The sequence below is a fragment of the Elgaria multicarinata genome, chromosome 1 (genome assembly GCF_023053635.1).
Source record: "Elgaria multicarinata webbii isolate HBS135686 ecotype San Diego chromosome 1, rElgMul1.1.pri, whole genome shotgun sequence".
NCBI lineage: Eukaryota > Metazoa > Chordata > Lepidosauria > Squamata > Anguidae > Elgaria > Elgaria multicarinata.
In genome coordinates, this window is record NC_086171.1 from 135,624,534 (window position 1) to 135,641,926 (window position 17,393).

At 43.2% G+C, this 17,393-nt stretch overlaps 1 protein-coding gene across 2 annotated transcripts in view; it reads left to right on the forward strand.

Moving 5' to 3' along the window:
• Positions 1 to 2,432: 2,432 nt before the first annotated feature.
• Positions 2,433 to 17,393, forward strand: part of SLC44A5 (solute carrier family 44 member 5) — a 211,144-nt gene continuing 196,183 nt past the window's right edge. For both annotated transcript variants that reach the window (XM_063137339.1, XM_063137322.1), the window contains exon 1: positions 2,433 to 2,584. In XM_063137339.1, the coding sequence (XP_062993409.1) occupies positions 2,548 to 2,584 (37 nt within the window). In that variant the 5' untranslated portion in view covers positions 2,433 to 2,547. The remainder of the gene's footprint in view (positions 2,585 to 17,393) is intronic.

The window sequence follows — 17,393 nt, forward strand, 5'->3', positions numbered from 1 at the left end:
TGCTAAAGAAAATTCTACAGACACTAACTTCTACAAGTAAGGATTTATATATTTTACTTTTGTTGGAAACCAGTTTTATATGATTTTATTAATACCACATGTGCATAGGCCCTAGTGGCTGTGGCACCATGTTATGTTAAAAGTTTTAAAGCTTACCTGTGGACATAGGCCCTTGTGGCAATGTGCCTAATTTACCTAATAACAAGAACATATTTTAATGTTATGTGTTATCCTTATGTATTTTATTGTATTATTAATGTTACAGCCCAATGGGGGAGGCCTTAGAATAAAATACAGGCTGAAATGTGTTAGGCTTTGTGAAAATAAATTATTTACATCCTGAGAACCCGTTCCCCCTTTTTTCTGACCTGGCTTGGATGCTCCCCTCCTTTTGTTTTTGGAATTCAGACCCCACCTCTGCTTTGTACTTAGGTTCTAGGCAAGTTGCATTTTCTCTTAGTCTCAACAGTTTGATTTCTGTGAAATGGGTATTTTGTGATTTCCTCTCCCCTATGGCAGCCAATCTGTGAATGAGCAAGATGCTATTGTGGCATCCACAACATTCTCTCTCTTGAAATTCTAAATGTACTCACTGACCAAAAATGGTTGGGGGGGCTAACGCAAGTGAACTGAACTCTGATTTGAATCTCCCAACTCTATCTGTGAAATGTTCCTGCAGCATTATGTCCCATTAGTTCCTATTACATCATATAGATGAAAATCCAGTTAGGCAATACCTTTATTAGGACCGTGCAAAAATGCTAGAAAAGTGTGCAAGCTTTTCAGTTCTCCAGAACTCTCTGCTTTATTGTCACACAATACATTGCTAGGTGTAATCTGATACACATGTTTTTAACTTGTTGGTTGTTTTATGATGGTTTTAATTTTTGTGAACCGCCCAGAGAGCTTCGGCTATTGGGCGGTATAAAAATGTAATAAATAAATAAATAAATAAATACCAGTGATTCATTCACTCTGCAAATCTCCATTTTAAGACTGTGTCTAAACTGCGGACTTCATGGGTACAAGTGGCCTACTCTTTGTACCGTTTGTGTGACCCTCCCCACTTTTTGTACCTTCTAAAGTGATGGAGAGTTCTGAAGAAATTGAAAGCTTGCACACTTTTGTGGCATTTTTATAGGTCCTAAAAAAGTATTCCCCATTTGTGGATTTTGGATTTCCCCCCTTCTCCCATGGACCAGTATGGCTTTCTTTCTGTTTGTTTTGTTGTGTTATATTACACCTTACACATTATTTTTATGTATACATGTAGTGTGTTTGCGTGCTCATTATTTTATGCACACATAAAATGTGCACATATAAAACATTGTGTGGAGTTCATGCACACTGCCATTATTCTTTCTTCTTTATTGTGGCCTCCAATGATGCTTAAAGCCACCTCTCAGCCAATGTCTGCATTTCTATGAACAGAGCTATGAAAGGTGCTCCAAGGCCCAGGTCTGAAAGACAGCAAGTAGGAGGCCCAAATCGTGCGATTCCGCCGTGGCGGCAGATCATCAGCACGGGATGAAAGGACAGCTCCAGGATGGGCACAGGGGGGAAAGAAAGCAAACTTTCTAAGGGCAACGTTAAAGCTGCCTTTAAGGCAAGGACCACTCTACGATGCTCTGTTGGCGGTAGAATGCTCTAAAGTGTAGGAAAAAGAGACAAAATCGTTGATTTCCCTCGAAGCACTCTGGAGCTTGGAGTATAAACCAACGACTGGTGCTGTCTTGTCCATGCCTGGAGAGATTTCCCTTGCCTAAAGGAAGTAGGGGGTGGGTGGGGAGAACACCCTACCGATCACGATTGGGAGAGTCGAAACTCTATACGCCCCTCTCAGTTACGAGAGACCCAAATGAGTCGGCTGGCGAGGCGGAGGAGGGATAAATGCGCACTTGAATCGCACACGCCGGCAAAACCCCCCTCCCCTCAAAAGCTACTGCTTGACCAAAGTTCGGTTACCACCACAACCCCCTCCTGCCTGAAGTTAGCGAGACTCCCTTGCGGGTGGGAGGGGCTTGTGGCGCCCTCAGGGGCTCGTTGCCGCGGTCTGGCTCGCTGCATATGGATGGCGGGGCGGGCTGAGGCTGGGGGGCAGTCCCACGTGCCACCTCCTTCTCCGCATGCACAGCAAGGCCGGGAAGGCTTTCAGTAACTGCAGCTGCCGCCGCCGCCGCCGCCGCCGCCTGTTCCGAGAGCTCGGCTCAGTGTTTACCTGCTGCAGCCTCTCTGCCTTAAACGCTGCTTGGAGCGACGAGAGAGGGGTCGCTCTTGGGCGCAGCGGCGGGCTCCAGAGCAAAAGAAGCGCAGGGGAAAGAGGCGAACGGCCGCCACGCAGCGCTTGACTGTTGCTGCTGCTGCTGCTGCTGCCGCTGCCGCCGCCGCCGCTACTGCTTCTTCAGAACCGCCTGCCTGCCTGCCTGCCCGCCCGCCCGCCTGCCTGCCTGCCTCACATGCCATCACAGCAACAAAGAGCACGCTGAGCAGCGGGCGGAAAGACGCCCGGGCTCCAGGCTCTGCCAGCCCGAAAGCCGACAGGGGACCATGGCTAGGAAGGGGGACTCCTCCGCCTCTCCTTATGGTAAGCCTGTGCGAATGAAGCGATGGGCTGGCGGCGGCGGCGGCGGCAGTGCCAAAGCAGCGCGGGCTGAGTGAGGGGCGAGCGCCGCGACGCAGCCCAATCCGGGCCGGCGGCTGGCTCCGCGTTTTGGCCTGTCTGGGCGCGTGCATCCCGCTGCCGGAGTTCGTCGCCTTCGGGAGGGGAACCAAGCCAAAGGTCCGCCGCCGCCGGGCATGGCTCGAGCTTTTCTCTCTCTCTCTCTCTCTCTCTCTCGAGCGCTTTTTCTTCCCTCCCTTTCCTCGGGCGAGCGCGGCTTGTTGCTGCGTCTTTGAGGAGGTCGCAAAGTTGGGGCTGAGGCTCGGCGAGGGGGAGCGGAGGCGAGAACTCCTGCCAACAGCCGCTTCTCTTCCTCCCCCCCCCTCCTTGCTACTTGCTTCGGGCTTGACTGAGCCGAGAGCGGGAGAGAGAACCGCTCGGGTGCAGGTGCATCGCCGCCGCCGCCGCCGCCGCCGCTTTGTCTGCCTCCCGGCTCCGGAGGGGAGAGGAGGGAGAGGGGGGAGGTCTGGGAATTGTTTGCTAATTCTGGCCACGAGGCTGTGGCGGCGGCTTGGGGTTAATTTGGGGAGACAGGGTTGTGGGAGGCTGGGGGTGCATGAAGAGGTGGAGCGATATAGGGAGAACATAGTTTGGTGGGGGGACGTTGGGACTTGTAAGCCCCCCCCCTCCGAAGAGGAGGGGTTTTAAATAAACCCGTGGCAACCTCTTTTTTGAGGGTTCTTGCAAGAGGACAATGAGAAATGATGATGGTGCTGAGAGAACAAATAACTCTCTTCTTCCCTGGCGCTGCGTGGGAGCTGGGCTTCTTGGGGTCGGGTGGTGATGCTCCTGTTGAGCCAGGAGTTCAGGGAGATAGATGTGGGGGACAGGTGTGGCGAGAACGCGGCGTGAGGTGGAACTGGGGTGGATTTGAACAGTCGTGTGGTTTTTGCGGGTGCTTTATAGAATTGATGGTGGTGAATTGGGGGTTTGGAATGCTGTGATTAGCGGGTGAGGGTGAGGAAACTGATGCGGATGCACTCTGAAAGACTAATAGAAGAAGTTGCAATGTGAACGCGGGAACATAGTGTTTCATTGGAAGAAGCCTGGTGATGCTCGAACAAGACCCAATGAATAAGGGACGTATGATTTGGGGGCGGTCCGCCAGCGTTTTAGGGACTTGGAGTGCCTGAAATGGTGATCTAGCACTAAAGACGACAGGGCAACCTGTGGCCTTCCGGATGTTTTGGCCTACAACTCTCATCAGTCCTAGTCAGCATAGCCAATGGTGAGGGATGATGGGAGTTGTAGGCCACAAGTTACCCATCCCTTTCATGGCCTCTGTTTCTGTAGCCCACAGCTTTCATGGCTACTGTTTCTGTGTCTAGAGAGACAAAGATGAAGATTTGGAGTCTGGTGTGCGGTTGTGCACATGAGGGGATATAAATATGCAAAGAACTGGATTTGCAGAATGTAGGACTGAAGCATCAAGGCTTTCCTGTGCATCCTATACCATTTGGAATACAAGGAGCTGATGTCTGTATCATAGTTTGCATTACAGTGAGACTGCTTGAGTAGATTTAAAAGGGTAAATTTTAAATGTATATACACACAATACCAATTAAAGTCCCAATTTAAAACATGAAATTTAGTTAAATTTACTAAATATTGCTAATAAATAATGAATCACTCCAGGTCACCGCACCACCAAACACCAATCCTTCCCCAAATATTTTCTGAAATATGGTTAAGTTTGGGCTTGGCACATTTAATTTAATAGGGAAAAAAACATTCTGGTTTACTGTAGTGAGAAATACAATGTATAAATGTGTTGTATAAAACTATTAAAATATGCTAAGGAATTGCACATATCCAAACTAAGAAGTGGAATTTAGAAATGGTGTGTGAACATACAGCACTAGACATGCCAAAAGTGAGAACTAAGTTAGAATAATGTGGTGAATATTATTCACTTTCCCTTGAAAATAAAAGGTAGCTATTAATTCCTGCTTTTTCTCACCCATTCTTATCTTCCTCTACCCACACACTGACGTGGCACATTTTAGCTATCTGATAGTATACCTTACAACATATAACAAAGATCTAGATCTGTTGCCTGCATTTGCACCAGATAAATCATGAGTTAAAATAGCAACGTTTTATCCATCATCACTTAAGTTCCATTTGGTTTTTCTGATTTTTAATGAATATCTGTGAATTCTGTATTTTCTGTGATTTCTCAAAGTTTCTAGCTTAACTTTCTGTGTAAGGGCCCTTAATGTAAAACTGATTTAAATATAAGTGGTGTTTTCCAAGAAGTGGATTTGTAGAATGTAGGATTGGTGAGAGATTCAAGACAGGAAAGGAAGTACTTCTTCCCTACCAAAAGATGTAGTGATGGCCACCAATTTGGATGACTTTTAAAAGGGATTGAATACATTCCTGGAGGAAAAGTAGTGGATACTACTCCTGATGGCTATGTGCTACCTCTAGTATCAGAGGCAGTAAGCCTGTATGTATCACTTGCTGGGGGAAATGGGTAGAAGGGTGCTATTGCACCTGTGTCCTGATTGTGGGTCCCTGGTTCACTGCTGTTTGACCACTGTGTGAACAGAGTGCTGGACTAGATAGACCCTGGGTCTGATCCTGGATGGCTCTTCTTATGTTCTTACTGATCTCTCTTCTTTGCCTGTAACTATCTAATTGTGACTACAGTACTTCAGCTAAAGAGTTCTAGGATTAAAAAGAATGAAAAAACGACTCAAATATATTTTGGGCTATAACTAATGGCTGCCTCTATCACTGTAGCTGATGGCTGACTGAAGCTTTCCTTCCTTACTCTGAGCACTAATTTGATGGATATCTGATTATCTGGATTGAGACATTGGAAACTTGTCAGTTGACAGCTGGAGAGAGCTAGATAAGTGGCTTTTGTGAACTTGTAAGCATTTCCTTTACACTGTAATCTATGATATATAACTTCTTTTAGACATATTGTTTCCCTGCAGAGTACACAGGGAATTTCTGCTTTTCACTTGAAACAGTCTTTTTATTGACTTCCTAATTCCCAACACGAGTGTTCACTCATCAATGGAAAACGCTTCCATTGACCCCCCTTCATTACAAGAGGTATCCATATTTGATGCTGTTTTTATTGCTTGCTTATCAAGTATACTTTTGCTTGCTGGATTTGCTTTTACCTCATATCTTAAAGTGTGCGGTTGAAATACAATTTGTGAAGTTATATCTTTCTTATTAAAGGGAATTATTTTATCAATTATATTCCCATAGTGCAGAACATAATAGATATTTCTTATTTCTGCATTTCAGAGTTTGATAGAACATAACTGGTGCTCCTGTGTTTCATATGCTGAAATTTCTTAATGCAGCTTAATTGTGAAATGTTGCACTATAAAACCAGGCTTGGGATAATTTCAGTGAAAAAGAAGTCAAAGAAAAACAAAATTGAGATCCATAGTTAAATTATGGAATTCACTACCACAAGATGTAGTGATGGCCACCAATTTGGATGGCTTTAAAAGGTGGGTGGATAAATTCCTGGAGGAGAAGGCTATCCATGGCTGATGGTTATGTGCTACCTTCAGTAACTGAGGCAGTAAGCCTGTGTGCACCAGGTGCTGAGGAACATGAGTGAGAGGGTGCTGTTGCTCCATGTCCTGCTTTGTTGGTCCCTGGTCGACAGCTGGTTGGCCACTGTGTGAACAGAGTGCTGGACTAGATGGACCCTTGGTCTGACCCAGCCTGGGACTTCTTAACTATTGTGAGAAATCTAATGTTGAAATGGAATGCCTTTTTTAGTATGGGTAGTTCACCAGTGCTCATGTGTTTGTGCTAAAAGGAATGGCCACTAATACAAAGGGTAACTAGTGCTTTCTATACCAACCCTGAAACTAACATTTCTGGAACAGGATGGGTGAGCAGAGCTCCCTTCCGTGAGCTCCACTGACTTTTCCCGTTTAAGAAATGCTCATTTGAGTTAGTATTCAATTATACAATTGGATATTGCCCTACATAATTAAATGGAGCCAAATCTTATGGTCACATGGCAACATCGCATATTGTTTTTCTTGACACAAATTATCAATGTGTACTTACAATTTCAGAAATATTCAGGTGTTCTCTGTTCAGCTCTTTGTTTCCAAAAGTTACAAAGAAGAAATACTTCCTCATATTTAGAATCATCTCTTTGTCTGCCATAAAAAAATTGCATAGGAAGAACATGTGAAAAGTGAAAAATCACAAATAATTCAAATTCAAATAATTAGAACATAAACTATTTAAGCTGGATTATTTTACTACTCGGGACAGAACAGGTTTTAACTGACACACTGATTTGGTTGGATATGCCCAGGAGTGCTCATGGTTGCCATGTCACATTTCTCCTCCCTGCCCCCTTAAAATTGTTTTAAGAAAACCCTTGGGAAATGTTAGGGCAGTCTTCTTTCACTCCCTTTCTAGCCTCTAGCCTTGCTGTTTTCTGGCCTCTTCCCCTTTTCCTTGCTGTTTCCCCCTCTTTCCCATCCTCTAGCCTCTTATTTCTCTCCCCACCCCCAACCTCTAGCTCACTTTTGACTAGCCAGGCCCTGATGGCAGCCATTATGTGTCTAGCCACATCTACGACAGGAGCCATTTTGTGGTGGTGCTCACAGCAGTTTCTCTAATTCCAAAATGTGCTCATGTGTTCAAAAAGCTTAGGGACTCCTGCTCTAGTTTGTGGACTGGGCTGACCATGATTGGACCATTGAATTGACCTTACTATTTGTTGAACATGATAATTAAATGGCGAAAAAAATCACATAGCATGATAATTTTCAATCAGTTTGCATTAGCAAATTGGAGTGGACTATTAGTGAGTATTTCTTCACATTTTAAGCCCCCTTTATATCTGTACTGCTTTTTTGCTTTCTTACAGCTGGCTGACATTTGGTATTTTTATATCAAAATGATGCTATCCAGTTCTATTTTTAATTCTCTCCATCATTAAGGAATTGTACCATAGAAGTCTGGTGCATTTAACTGGTAGTACAATTGATACCAGAGATGCCCGGTACAATACATTTATTTATGATTTAAAACCCATCAAAAGCCTCTTTCACAGTGGAAAAAAACCAAGGGGAAGGAGATATGCCAAAAATAGCAATTCACTTTTAGTTAAGACATCTGGAACAAAAATGTCTTTTGAACAATTTGTAAATCAATAGGTGGACTATTGGAATAGAAAATGGAGATCTGGGTACAAATCCCAGTTGAGAATGACTGCAATCAAGTCACTTTCAGTCCTCTATTGTAAAATGGGATTGAAAATGGGTTATTTCATTGAATTTTGCAAAATTCAAATGAATTTAGGAATACAAAAGACCTTATACATAAGGAAAATGTATGAAAACCCTTTTTTCTCAGTTAGTGGATTAAGATATCTTAATGGTCTAAGATAGTTTTAAGGGTGGAATCCTATGCATGTCTTATTCTAGAAATTATGACAGGGTGGGGAATGCTGGGAGTTGTAGGACTTATTTCTGTCTAAACATGCATAAGATTGTACCCTAAGTGAGCAATCTTAAGCGGGGTGAGGGGAGCAAAACATTGGATCGTTTGCCATTCCCGAAGCACTGCCAGCTTATGCTGGCTAGGGCAGGAGGTAGTGCTGCGGCGTTATGAAGCTTTTTCGTCTGACAGACTTTTAAAATTTTATTTCCCCCAGTTGAAACTTGGGGAGGGGGAGGAAATTATCTCTGTTAGTTCCAGTCTGAGTTAGCTGAAGGCCTTTTCCTGGGGTCCCTTGAAGGAATTGATGGGCTTTGTTTCCAGTGTATCCAAAGCTGCCTCTGTCTTGGCCCACTCTGGAGCACCTTGTTTTCAGGAACACCACCAGAAGTAGATCTGTGCCCACAGACCTCTCCATGGGCATAATTGGGGGCTCAGGGACAGACATCTCACTCCTGCTATTGCAGCTTCTAATCACTGGAGGTTAGGATTGCTCTGTAAGTTGAATTAGAAAAATGACTAATTTAAATGCAGTAATTTTCATCTTTGGTCAATACTACTTTGTGGCATAATGCCATATGATCCTGATGTTCAGTTTCAATCATATTTATTTAAATTTGAAACATCCTAATTGCAGTTGACATTGTCCCTCTTTGGCTGCAGCAGTGGCATCTGGCAGCAATTAGTGGGTTAATGAAGTCACAAATTGTGGGGTTGTGCGTCATGTGAGATCTGCTTCCAGTTTCTAGGAACTGTGTATGAATGTGTAGTTTCCAAGCCCTCCTGCCGAAATGTGAATCAATAAGGAGGTCTGTCAAGTAATCCACAAAGCTTTATTTAGTAAATAAAGGGAAGGTCCCTTCCCTGAGTCACTTTAAGGAGGATTTCTTTGAAGAAGTCTTTGGCGAGATGCTAGCCTAGCTGATTGCCTCTCGCCTACTTTTAGCTCCGCCCATTTTATTTATTTATTTATTTTATCATATTTATACCCCGCTCCTCAGCCAAAAAAGGCTCTCGGAGCGGCTTACACTTAGCAAAAAAGACAAAAAAAATTGACCCTATGGCGGACCCTATGGAGACCGGCCAGCTCTGAAGTTCCCTTCCCTTCAGAGGATTCCTGAGTGCCCACAGACTGAGTTGTTAATGTTTACACTGATAGGGTCTGTGAAGATTCATCCCTGGTGAGAATGGGAGAATCACCTTTCCCACTTCCTATGAAGGCTGGGATGGTTCTAGTCCTGTTTCTTCAGCTTCAGAATCTGATTCTGATTGATAGCATGGAACTTCTTCCCTCATACCAAGGGGAACAGGCCTGATCATGACAGAATGCAGCATTTGTAGGTGGTTTCCATGATGTCTGAACAGGGACACTTGAGGTGGTTTGTAGGTTAAACAACCCCAAGTTAACCCAAGAACAAACCATGGGTTAAATTGGGGTTGTTTAACCCATGGACAACCATAATTGCCTTTGATTGGATGTTACAGAAACAACCTACAAATGCCACATTCATAGGTTGTCCCTGGAAAGTGGAAGTGGCTTGCTCACAGTACGTATTAACCCATGAATTGCTGCCAGACTCCGCCATTATATCTGAACAGGATCATTGGGTGCTTTTGGAGAGATGGCTCCTAGAGTTACCAATCAAAAGGCATTGTGCAGCTATTCCCTCATTCTTTTGTAAATAGTTTTTTTTTTCTGGTGAGAAAAAAGATAAAAGAAGTGGTGGGGAAAATGGAAGATGGTGTTGCCTGGACCCCTTGTAGAATCCCATGAATGAGGCAGGGTGATTACACAATAAAAGTTTTGTCTGGAAATATGCATAGGTTGTGTTCGGACAACACAATAGCCAACTCTGTATGAATAGTCCAGTCCACAGATGACTATTAGCATGTTGCACTGGGGTGACATGCTAATAGTCATCTGTGGAGTAGGCTTTAGACATGGTATCCTTCCGCAGCGCCTTCTTCGCAATTAGGTCCTTGGGTGAGAGCAGAGAGAAATGGAGGGTGGGACGCAGGAGGATGCACTCACTCCTACTGCGTCCTGCCCTCTGTTCACCACAAAGTACTGGCAACGGGACACTAGGAGCTCCTCTCACTCTCAAGCAGAGGCAGGAGTGCCTAGCTTCCCCTGTCTCCAGTTGTCAGCATTTTCCCTCCATGGCAGGGATGGGGGTGAGGAATGTGCATGTCCCTGGGAACACGTGGGGCACCACGATTGGCGGTGCCCCACCCAGGGATGACAGGTGCCCATCCCGGGAAGCTCATGCAGCGCCGGCGATCACAACACCCTACCAAGGGATGGCATGATAGGGATGGGATTATTTCCCATGCCTGTAGAGCTTCGCTGGGCAAGAGTGGCAGGGGTTTCTGCCACTCTTGTCTTGTGACTCTGTAGGCATGGGAAATAATCAACGGTGCCCGCCACATGACACAATAATCAACAGTTGTGCAGATAATCAACTCAGTACACCATTGATTATTTGCATTGGTTAATTCAGGGAAATAACCAACTATGGCATGATTTTCCATGACAGATGACACAATAATCAACGGTGGACTATTTAATCAACGGTTGACTGTTGTTTTGTCCAAAACCAGTCATATTCACATATTTCTGATGTTCTTGCCTAGCTCAAAATATAATACCATTAAATATTTGAGTAATTTTACATCTTTGATAACCAAATAAGCATGTTAATCATGAAATACACGTATTGTCACAGCTTCCCTTGGCTTACTTTTCAATTTGTGAGCTCCTTGTATCTATTTGTGTCAGTTGGGAATTATGTTATAAACCTCAACAGGATTTGGCAGCTGAATCATCCTAACTTATTCTTTCTTTCAGTGCCAAACTGAAAGGGTATATTAAAAGGGCCAGATACATAAATCCCTCCTATAAATGTGCAAGGGGAGACACAATGAGAAGCCAGTGGCATTTTAGAGATATTACAGTCTATTGTAAATATGTATTTTAGAGTTGTTTAAAGTATGGATTACGTGAATGTCTTGGTAAGGACTGAAAAAAAGCGTTGTGCAGAGAAGGCTATCTAAATAGGTTCTCCTAAAAACCTGAATTTAGGGAGTTTTAAATACATGTAACATTTTTAGGACTATTGTATATTTAATAATGTTAGAGTATTGGGAAGCATAAACATTAAAGTCTGCAAAATATGAATTACTATTACATTTATTTTAAAAATCTCTGTATTGTATAACAGACTTGAGGATTTTATAGGATATGCAAAATTTTGATAATATTGTTGGCACTTTGGGGTGCTTATTTTGGCATTAATTGTGCAAATACTTAAGAGCATAAGCAATTTTAGTTGTTATTACTAGTCATGCCAGCTTTAGTGGTTGGCTCACCTGAGTAGGGCTACATTGTTTTACAGATGAGAGCTCAAAAGAATGATTGAACAAAAACCAGAGCTCAGAAATATGACTCCCCCACTCTACACAAAAGTTCAGGGTGATTACTAAATCTTTGTTATGTTTGAAAAAAAATTAATTGCAAGACTAAGTAAAAATAATTGGTCAAGATACAAAATGCATACATTTAGTCCCGGGTGAGTGAGCAAAGTTTAATTTAGCTGATGAAGCAGAACTATAAATGCAATTCATAGAACTATTTCCTAACCACTGAGCTTTGAATTTTTGGATTTCCTACAAGAGGAATTTATCCTGTGCTGTCATTCCTTACTCATGGTTGTTTACAAGTTCTTTAGATGACGTTGTGACACCCACCCACCTCAGTTTCACTTCTGTGTTAAATCAGCACTTTCAACAAGTTATTTTAGGGAAAATGTGGCATTTAATTGGGAAAGTAAAAGAAAGTGCAATTTGCTCTTGTGCATTTGTGCTGTAAGCCTATAACACAGTGCCACCTAGACATTATATAGAAGAAAAGCAGAAAACCGAATTTGCCTTGTGGAGTGCTTGGATCGCAATTCTGCAATGGAAGTGAAAGTAGATACAGCAGATTAACAGCTCATGTAGAAAAGTTCTGCATTACGCAGGTACCAGGGCTCTGGGACAGTACAGAAGAACATATATTGGACTACATTAGAAGAAAAAAAATCATTTTATTTCTATAGAGTGGGGAATGGGAGTGCTAGTATACTTCAAGCCACCATTCCCCACTTTATGAATAATTCTGAAAAATAGTTAAAAAATAGTTAAAAAAAATTGCCATGCCATTTGCCTACCAGGGATAGTCTGGTAGCTGTCCAAGGTAAAGTACTGTATAGTGGCTAGAGTGTTGGACTGGGATTTGAGAGATCAGGGTTCTAGTCCCCACTCATCCATGGAAGCTCACTGGGTGACTTTGGGCCACTCACAAACTCAGCCCAACCTACCTCACAGGGTTGTTGTTGTGAGGATAAAATGGAGAGGGGAGGATTATGTAGGCCACCTTGGGTTCCTTGGAGGAAAAAAAGGTGGGATCTAAATGCAATAAATAAATAAAATCTTTGGTGCCTTATAAAATTGTTTTACTGTATATTGTGAGTCTTTACCTTCTTTCTAGAATCTGTAGAAATTTCATATCTGCATCATGTCTTTAGTTCACATGCTCTCAAATACATGCACATGAGCACCAAAACTGCCATCTCATGTGCGCATATCTGGGATGTCGTCTGTATAGTACCATGTAGTGCACACTGCATTGCAGGATAATAATGTTTTTTTATAAAATATCTTAAAAGAATATATTAAGGCTACATCAGAGTAAATGAATAAAGCATGAAAGAGACCGAGTAAAGTCTATAGCAACATATAATATCAGGCAGGGGATTAAGCAGTGGTCTTTGGTATGAGTATAGTCGTGTTACAAGCAAGCTCCTTTTTCATTTATTTATTTGTAACATTTATATACTACATATATATTTTCAGCTGTTAAAGTACTGGTGGATGTGCAGTGCCAGAAATGCCATTGAGCACATACTGGGGTTGAGTACCTTGTATGATCTTAAGATGCCAACTAAAGTGACGATTTGGATATTAACACTGAGCTCATATTCAAAATAGAGATGTAGAAGGGCTAGAAATGATTCTCCTTCCATATGCACTAGCAGGTGCATTGGGAGAGGGCCTGGATAATGCACTCTGAGATCCTATTATAGTCAATTAGATACACATGTCCAGTAATACACGTAAGTCCAGTAATACACGTAAGTCCAGTAATACACATGCAGTGAATGTTGACAAATTCATATAATCTCTTATTCTTTTTGTGGGGGGATGGGGCACAAAGACCAAAGTATATATAAATTGTAATTAGTACTTTATCAGTGTATTAATGGTAGCTCCGTTAGAGTTTCTGAATTCTTCTGTTTCATATAGGGCTTGATTGGTCTTCCTAAACTGATTTCTTTAAAAAAAGCCAACCAACTTCAGCGAAGTCTTTGCAGCACAACTGTTAAAAACATTTTTAAAACATCAACTCTCAATGAACTAATCAGCATTTCATAGAAGTACAACAATGATGGCTTTGCTATTCAGATCAGTACAAGAAAACATACAATGACGGCTGCTTAATCCAATGGTGGAGCTGCAATGTGATTTGAAGTTTGAAAGGCGTGCAGTTAGCATGGTGACACTGTGTGTGACCCTGGCAGCTGTGTTCCATTTCTGTTTATTCCTTCAGCATCACTCGCTAACAATTGCCTTCTATTTTCAAACTGAGTACACACTCCTTTCATATTCTGTGGGCATGGCTAGACGAGGGGAATGGAGGGGGATGATCTCGCAATTTTATGATCATGAGATCGTCTCCCTTGTCTACACGCAGTGTGCGATGTCCCAGGAGGAAGAGGACACCACACCCACCATTTTGGATTTTTTTTAAAAAAACTCAATATGAGCACTTGAGCACTCCTTCGCAAAAGCAAGTCTTTTTTTAAAAAAAAAATCTCCCGCTCCCTCCCCCCCCCCCCCATGGGCACGGATCTCTTGAAAAGCTCCGTGCCTGAGTCTCTGCTCCTTGCAGTTACTTGTGAGGAGCCAGGACAAAACTGCGATGGTGGGCCTTATGTCCCGTGGTCTCGGGATCATCTTGAGACTGTGGGAAAAATCAGAAATAAAGGGTAGGGTGATATCTCAGGGCAAGGGAGGGATCATCCCTCCCTGTTCCTGGGATGCCCTGTGCGTCATGTGGACGCACAGGGATGATCCTGGGACGATCCCTGGGATATCGCCCCATCTAGACATGCCCTGTGTATAGCCCTGCGACTCCTGAAATAGGTTTGAGTGAGATTCCACCTGTCCTCTGCTTGGCATCAGACCTCTAAACTGCAAGTCAAGTCCTCTCAGGCATATATCAACATGTTATAAACTTTTATGGCAAATGCCCAGCAGGGCCTTCCTTAAGCAGTATCCAACGGTGACATTCCACAAAGCCAAATAATGTTAGTGGAACGCCGGCGAATCTTTCCATTGCACACGCAGTTGCCCATTATGCTTGCACAACCAGTTGTGTGAGGAGTTGCGCCACACGTTTCACAATGCATTGCATGATGGGTGCAAGTGGATGTGTAACTGGTTGCATAATAGGAAGGGGAATGCACAATGCATTGCATAAGAATTATGCAAAATCGCTTGCATAACCACTTTTGCGCAAACATAATTTTAGATTGATTCTTCCCATGTGCATAGTTCAGAAACTAATTCCTGCTAGCTCAGCTCATTTGCACTAACAGAACGACACAGTTGGATACTGTCCCCTTGTCTCTAGAGCCATTTGGAGAGTGATCACTACCTGGATTGGAGGCCACTCAGGCTCATGTAAGCTGTTTCTTTAAAAAGCACACACAGGGTATACAATACATGTAATTCAGGAATGGGAACCTTATTTCCCCCAAGGATCACATTCCTTTGGGGGCCACACACTTTTTTTTTCTTTTTCTTTTTTACTGAAAATGTAGGCACAGGAGCCTGATTCAAATCAGGACCCTAGTATGAAAGGTAGGGGTCTTTTAACATCTGGATTGGGCCCCTGTGCCTACTCTAGAGTAATAATGAAAAATGCTGTAGCTGCTAGATACAGATTTAGGGCACAAACCTAGGTGTCATGCCTTACCTCGAGGAAGATTCCTCTGATAAGGAAGAGGAGGGGGAAAGTCAGCAGCAAGAGCCAGGCAGGGACCTGGAAGCTTTGGCCGACAGTACTCTCCTGGGACCACTGGAAGAGCAGCCTGGCATTATTTTTGGGGGTGGGGGAAAGGAAAAGTATCAATGAAAAGTGGGTAATAGATCCTAAAACAGAATGTACACAGAAATGATTGCATCGTCAAGCACTTTAAGGCTATCAGTCTTGAGCTAGTATGTCTATAGTCATCTGTCTCAATCTCATATGCAGCTTAAGGCACGATAAGCTTATCTGGATTTGTCTATAGTACAAGCTATGTGGCGGAACTGCAGACTCTCTTTCAGCAGCAAAATTATCTATTAGTTTCAGAATGTGAAAGTTCATTATTCTGTGTGAGGAAACAGAAGAACATGTTTTAGTCACCGTCAGCCTGGTACATGTTTACTTCTTATCATCACTGCTACAAATGCAACATATTTTTCCCCACTGAAAATTTGCAGAGTTTTTCATTAATGATATCCCTCCGGGAAGACTTTTTTTTTGGAAACAGTTGGTACAGCTTTTACAACTTCTTAGCTATTCCACTTTCTTGTAGTTCTGTTCCTTATTTGGGATCTTTTCCAGACATCCTCTTGTATTACCGGGGCTCTGGTCTCACTTTATAATAATATTTATGTCCCCCATTTTTCTCAGTGTGTATGTGTGTGTATATTAAATTATGTGCAAACTGAGAATCACACTTCATGCATCTGATGAAGTAGTCTATAGCCAGGCCTCTCCCATCCTTGGGTCACCAAATGTTGTGGGGCTTGAACTCCCATCACTCCCAGCCAGTATGTCCAATGGTCATGGATGATGGGAGTTGCAATCCAACATGGAGCATGTTCAAAGGAGAGCAACGAGGATGATCAGGGGTCTGGAAACAAAGCCCTATGAAGAGAGACTGAAAGAACTGGGCATGTTTAGCCTGGAGAAGAGAAGATTGAGGGGAGACATGATAGCACTCTTCAAATACTTGAAAGGTTGTCACACAGAGGAGGGCCAGGATCTCTTCTCAATCCTCCCAGAGTGCAGGACATGGAATAATGGGCTCAAGTAACAGGAAGCCCTGGACATCAGGAAAAACTTCCTGACTGTTAGAGCAGTATGACTATGGAACCAGTTACCTAGGCAGGTTGTGGGCTCTCCCACACTAGAGGCCTTCAAGAAGCAGCTGGACAACCACCTGTTAGGTACGCTTTAAGGTGGATTCCTGAATTGGACTCGATGGCCTTATAGCCCTCTTCCAACTCTATGATCTGGGGACCCAAGGTTGGGAAAGGCTGCTTGAGCCCATGAAGGTTATGCTGCAATTAGTGCTGGCTCCTGTGTTTGAAGGTCCCTTGGACAAGATGCCCTCACTGCGTCCTTCCTTTAGGACTCACCTCTTACTTCTGTTCCTGTTCCCCATTCACTTGCCCTCTCCCTCTGGACAACTATGCAACCACCCAGATGGAGAGCACAAGACAAGTGAAGGATGCTGCTCTTTCTTAGTCTGGTCATTGCTTGAATACTCAAAGAGGCAGTGAGGACAAACAGGGCAAGGAGGTCCTAGAGGTAGATAATGGTTATGAGTCTCGGCAGTGTTTTTTGTCTGTGGTCGCCATTTTTATTTTCTTTTGCAGTATTACAGCTGTGTTTCCTTCCACTGCCCCTTCGGCATCATCTGAAGTGGAATCAGGACAAAGGCAAGAAAAAGAAGGGTAGATCAACCCGAAGCTTGTCTTTCCTTTTCATTCTAAGCAGGCATGATTAAGGAGGAACTAATTGAGGGTGGCAGAGCAGTCTACCCTACTCACTTCTGAAGTAGCAGAGAATGAAGTCTATAGAATGAAGTTTATGGGAATTTTTGTAATGAGGATTCTGAAATGGAGACAGGCTCAGAGGATTGCTGCATGAACCCTTGATCCACCTTTGATCCACCAGTCATCTAGAGGTGGAGACTCTTCCTTTCAAAAGCATTTCCCTCCTCTAGAAAAGTTAAAACTCCAGCCAAGGATTCCAAACTGTAACCTGTTCTAATAGTTCAGGCATTCTTGACTTTAATTTATTCTACGAAGGAGTGTAAATTAGCATGGTCAGAGAATCCAGTAAAATATGATTACCTGGTCAGACTCTTCTATGTTGGAAATATTTCTACCTAAAGTAACCCAGACCCTGGGT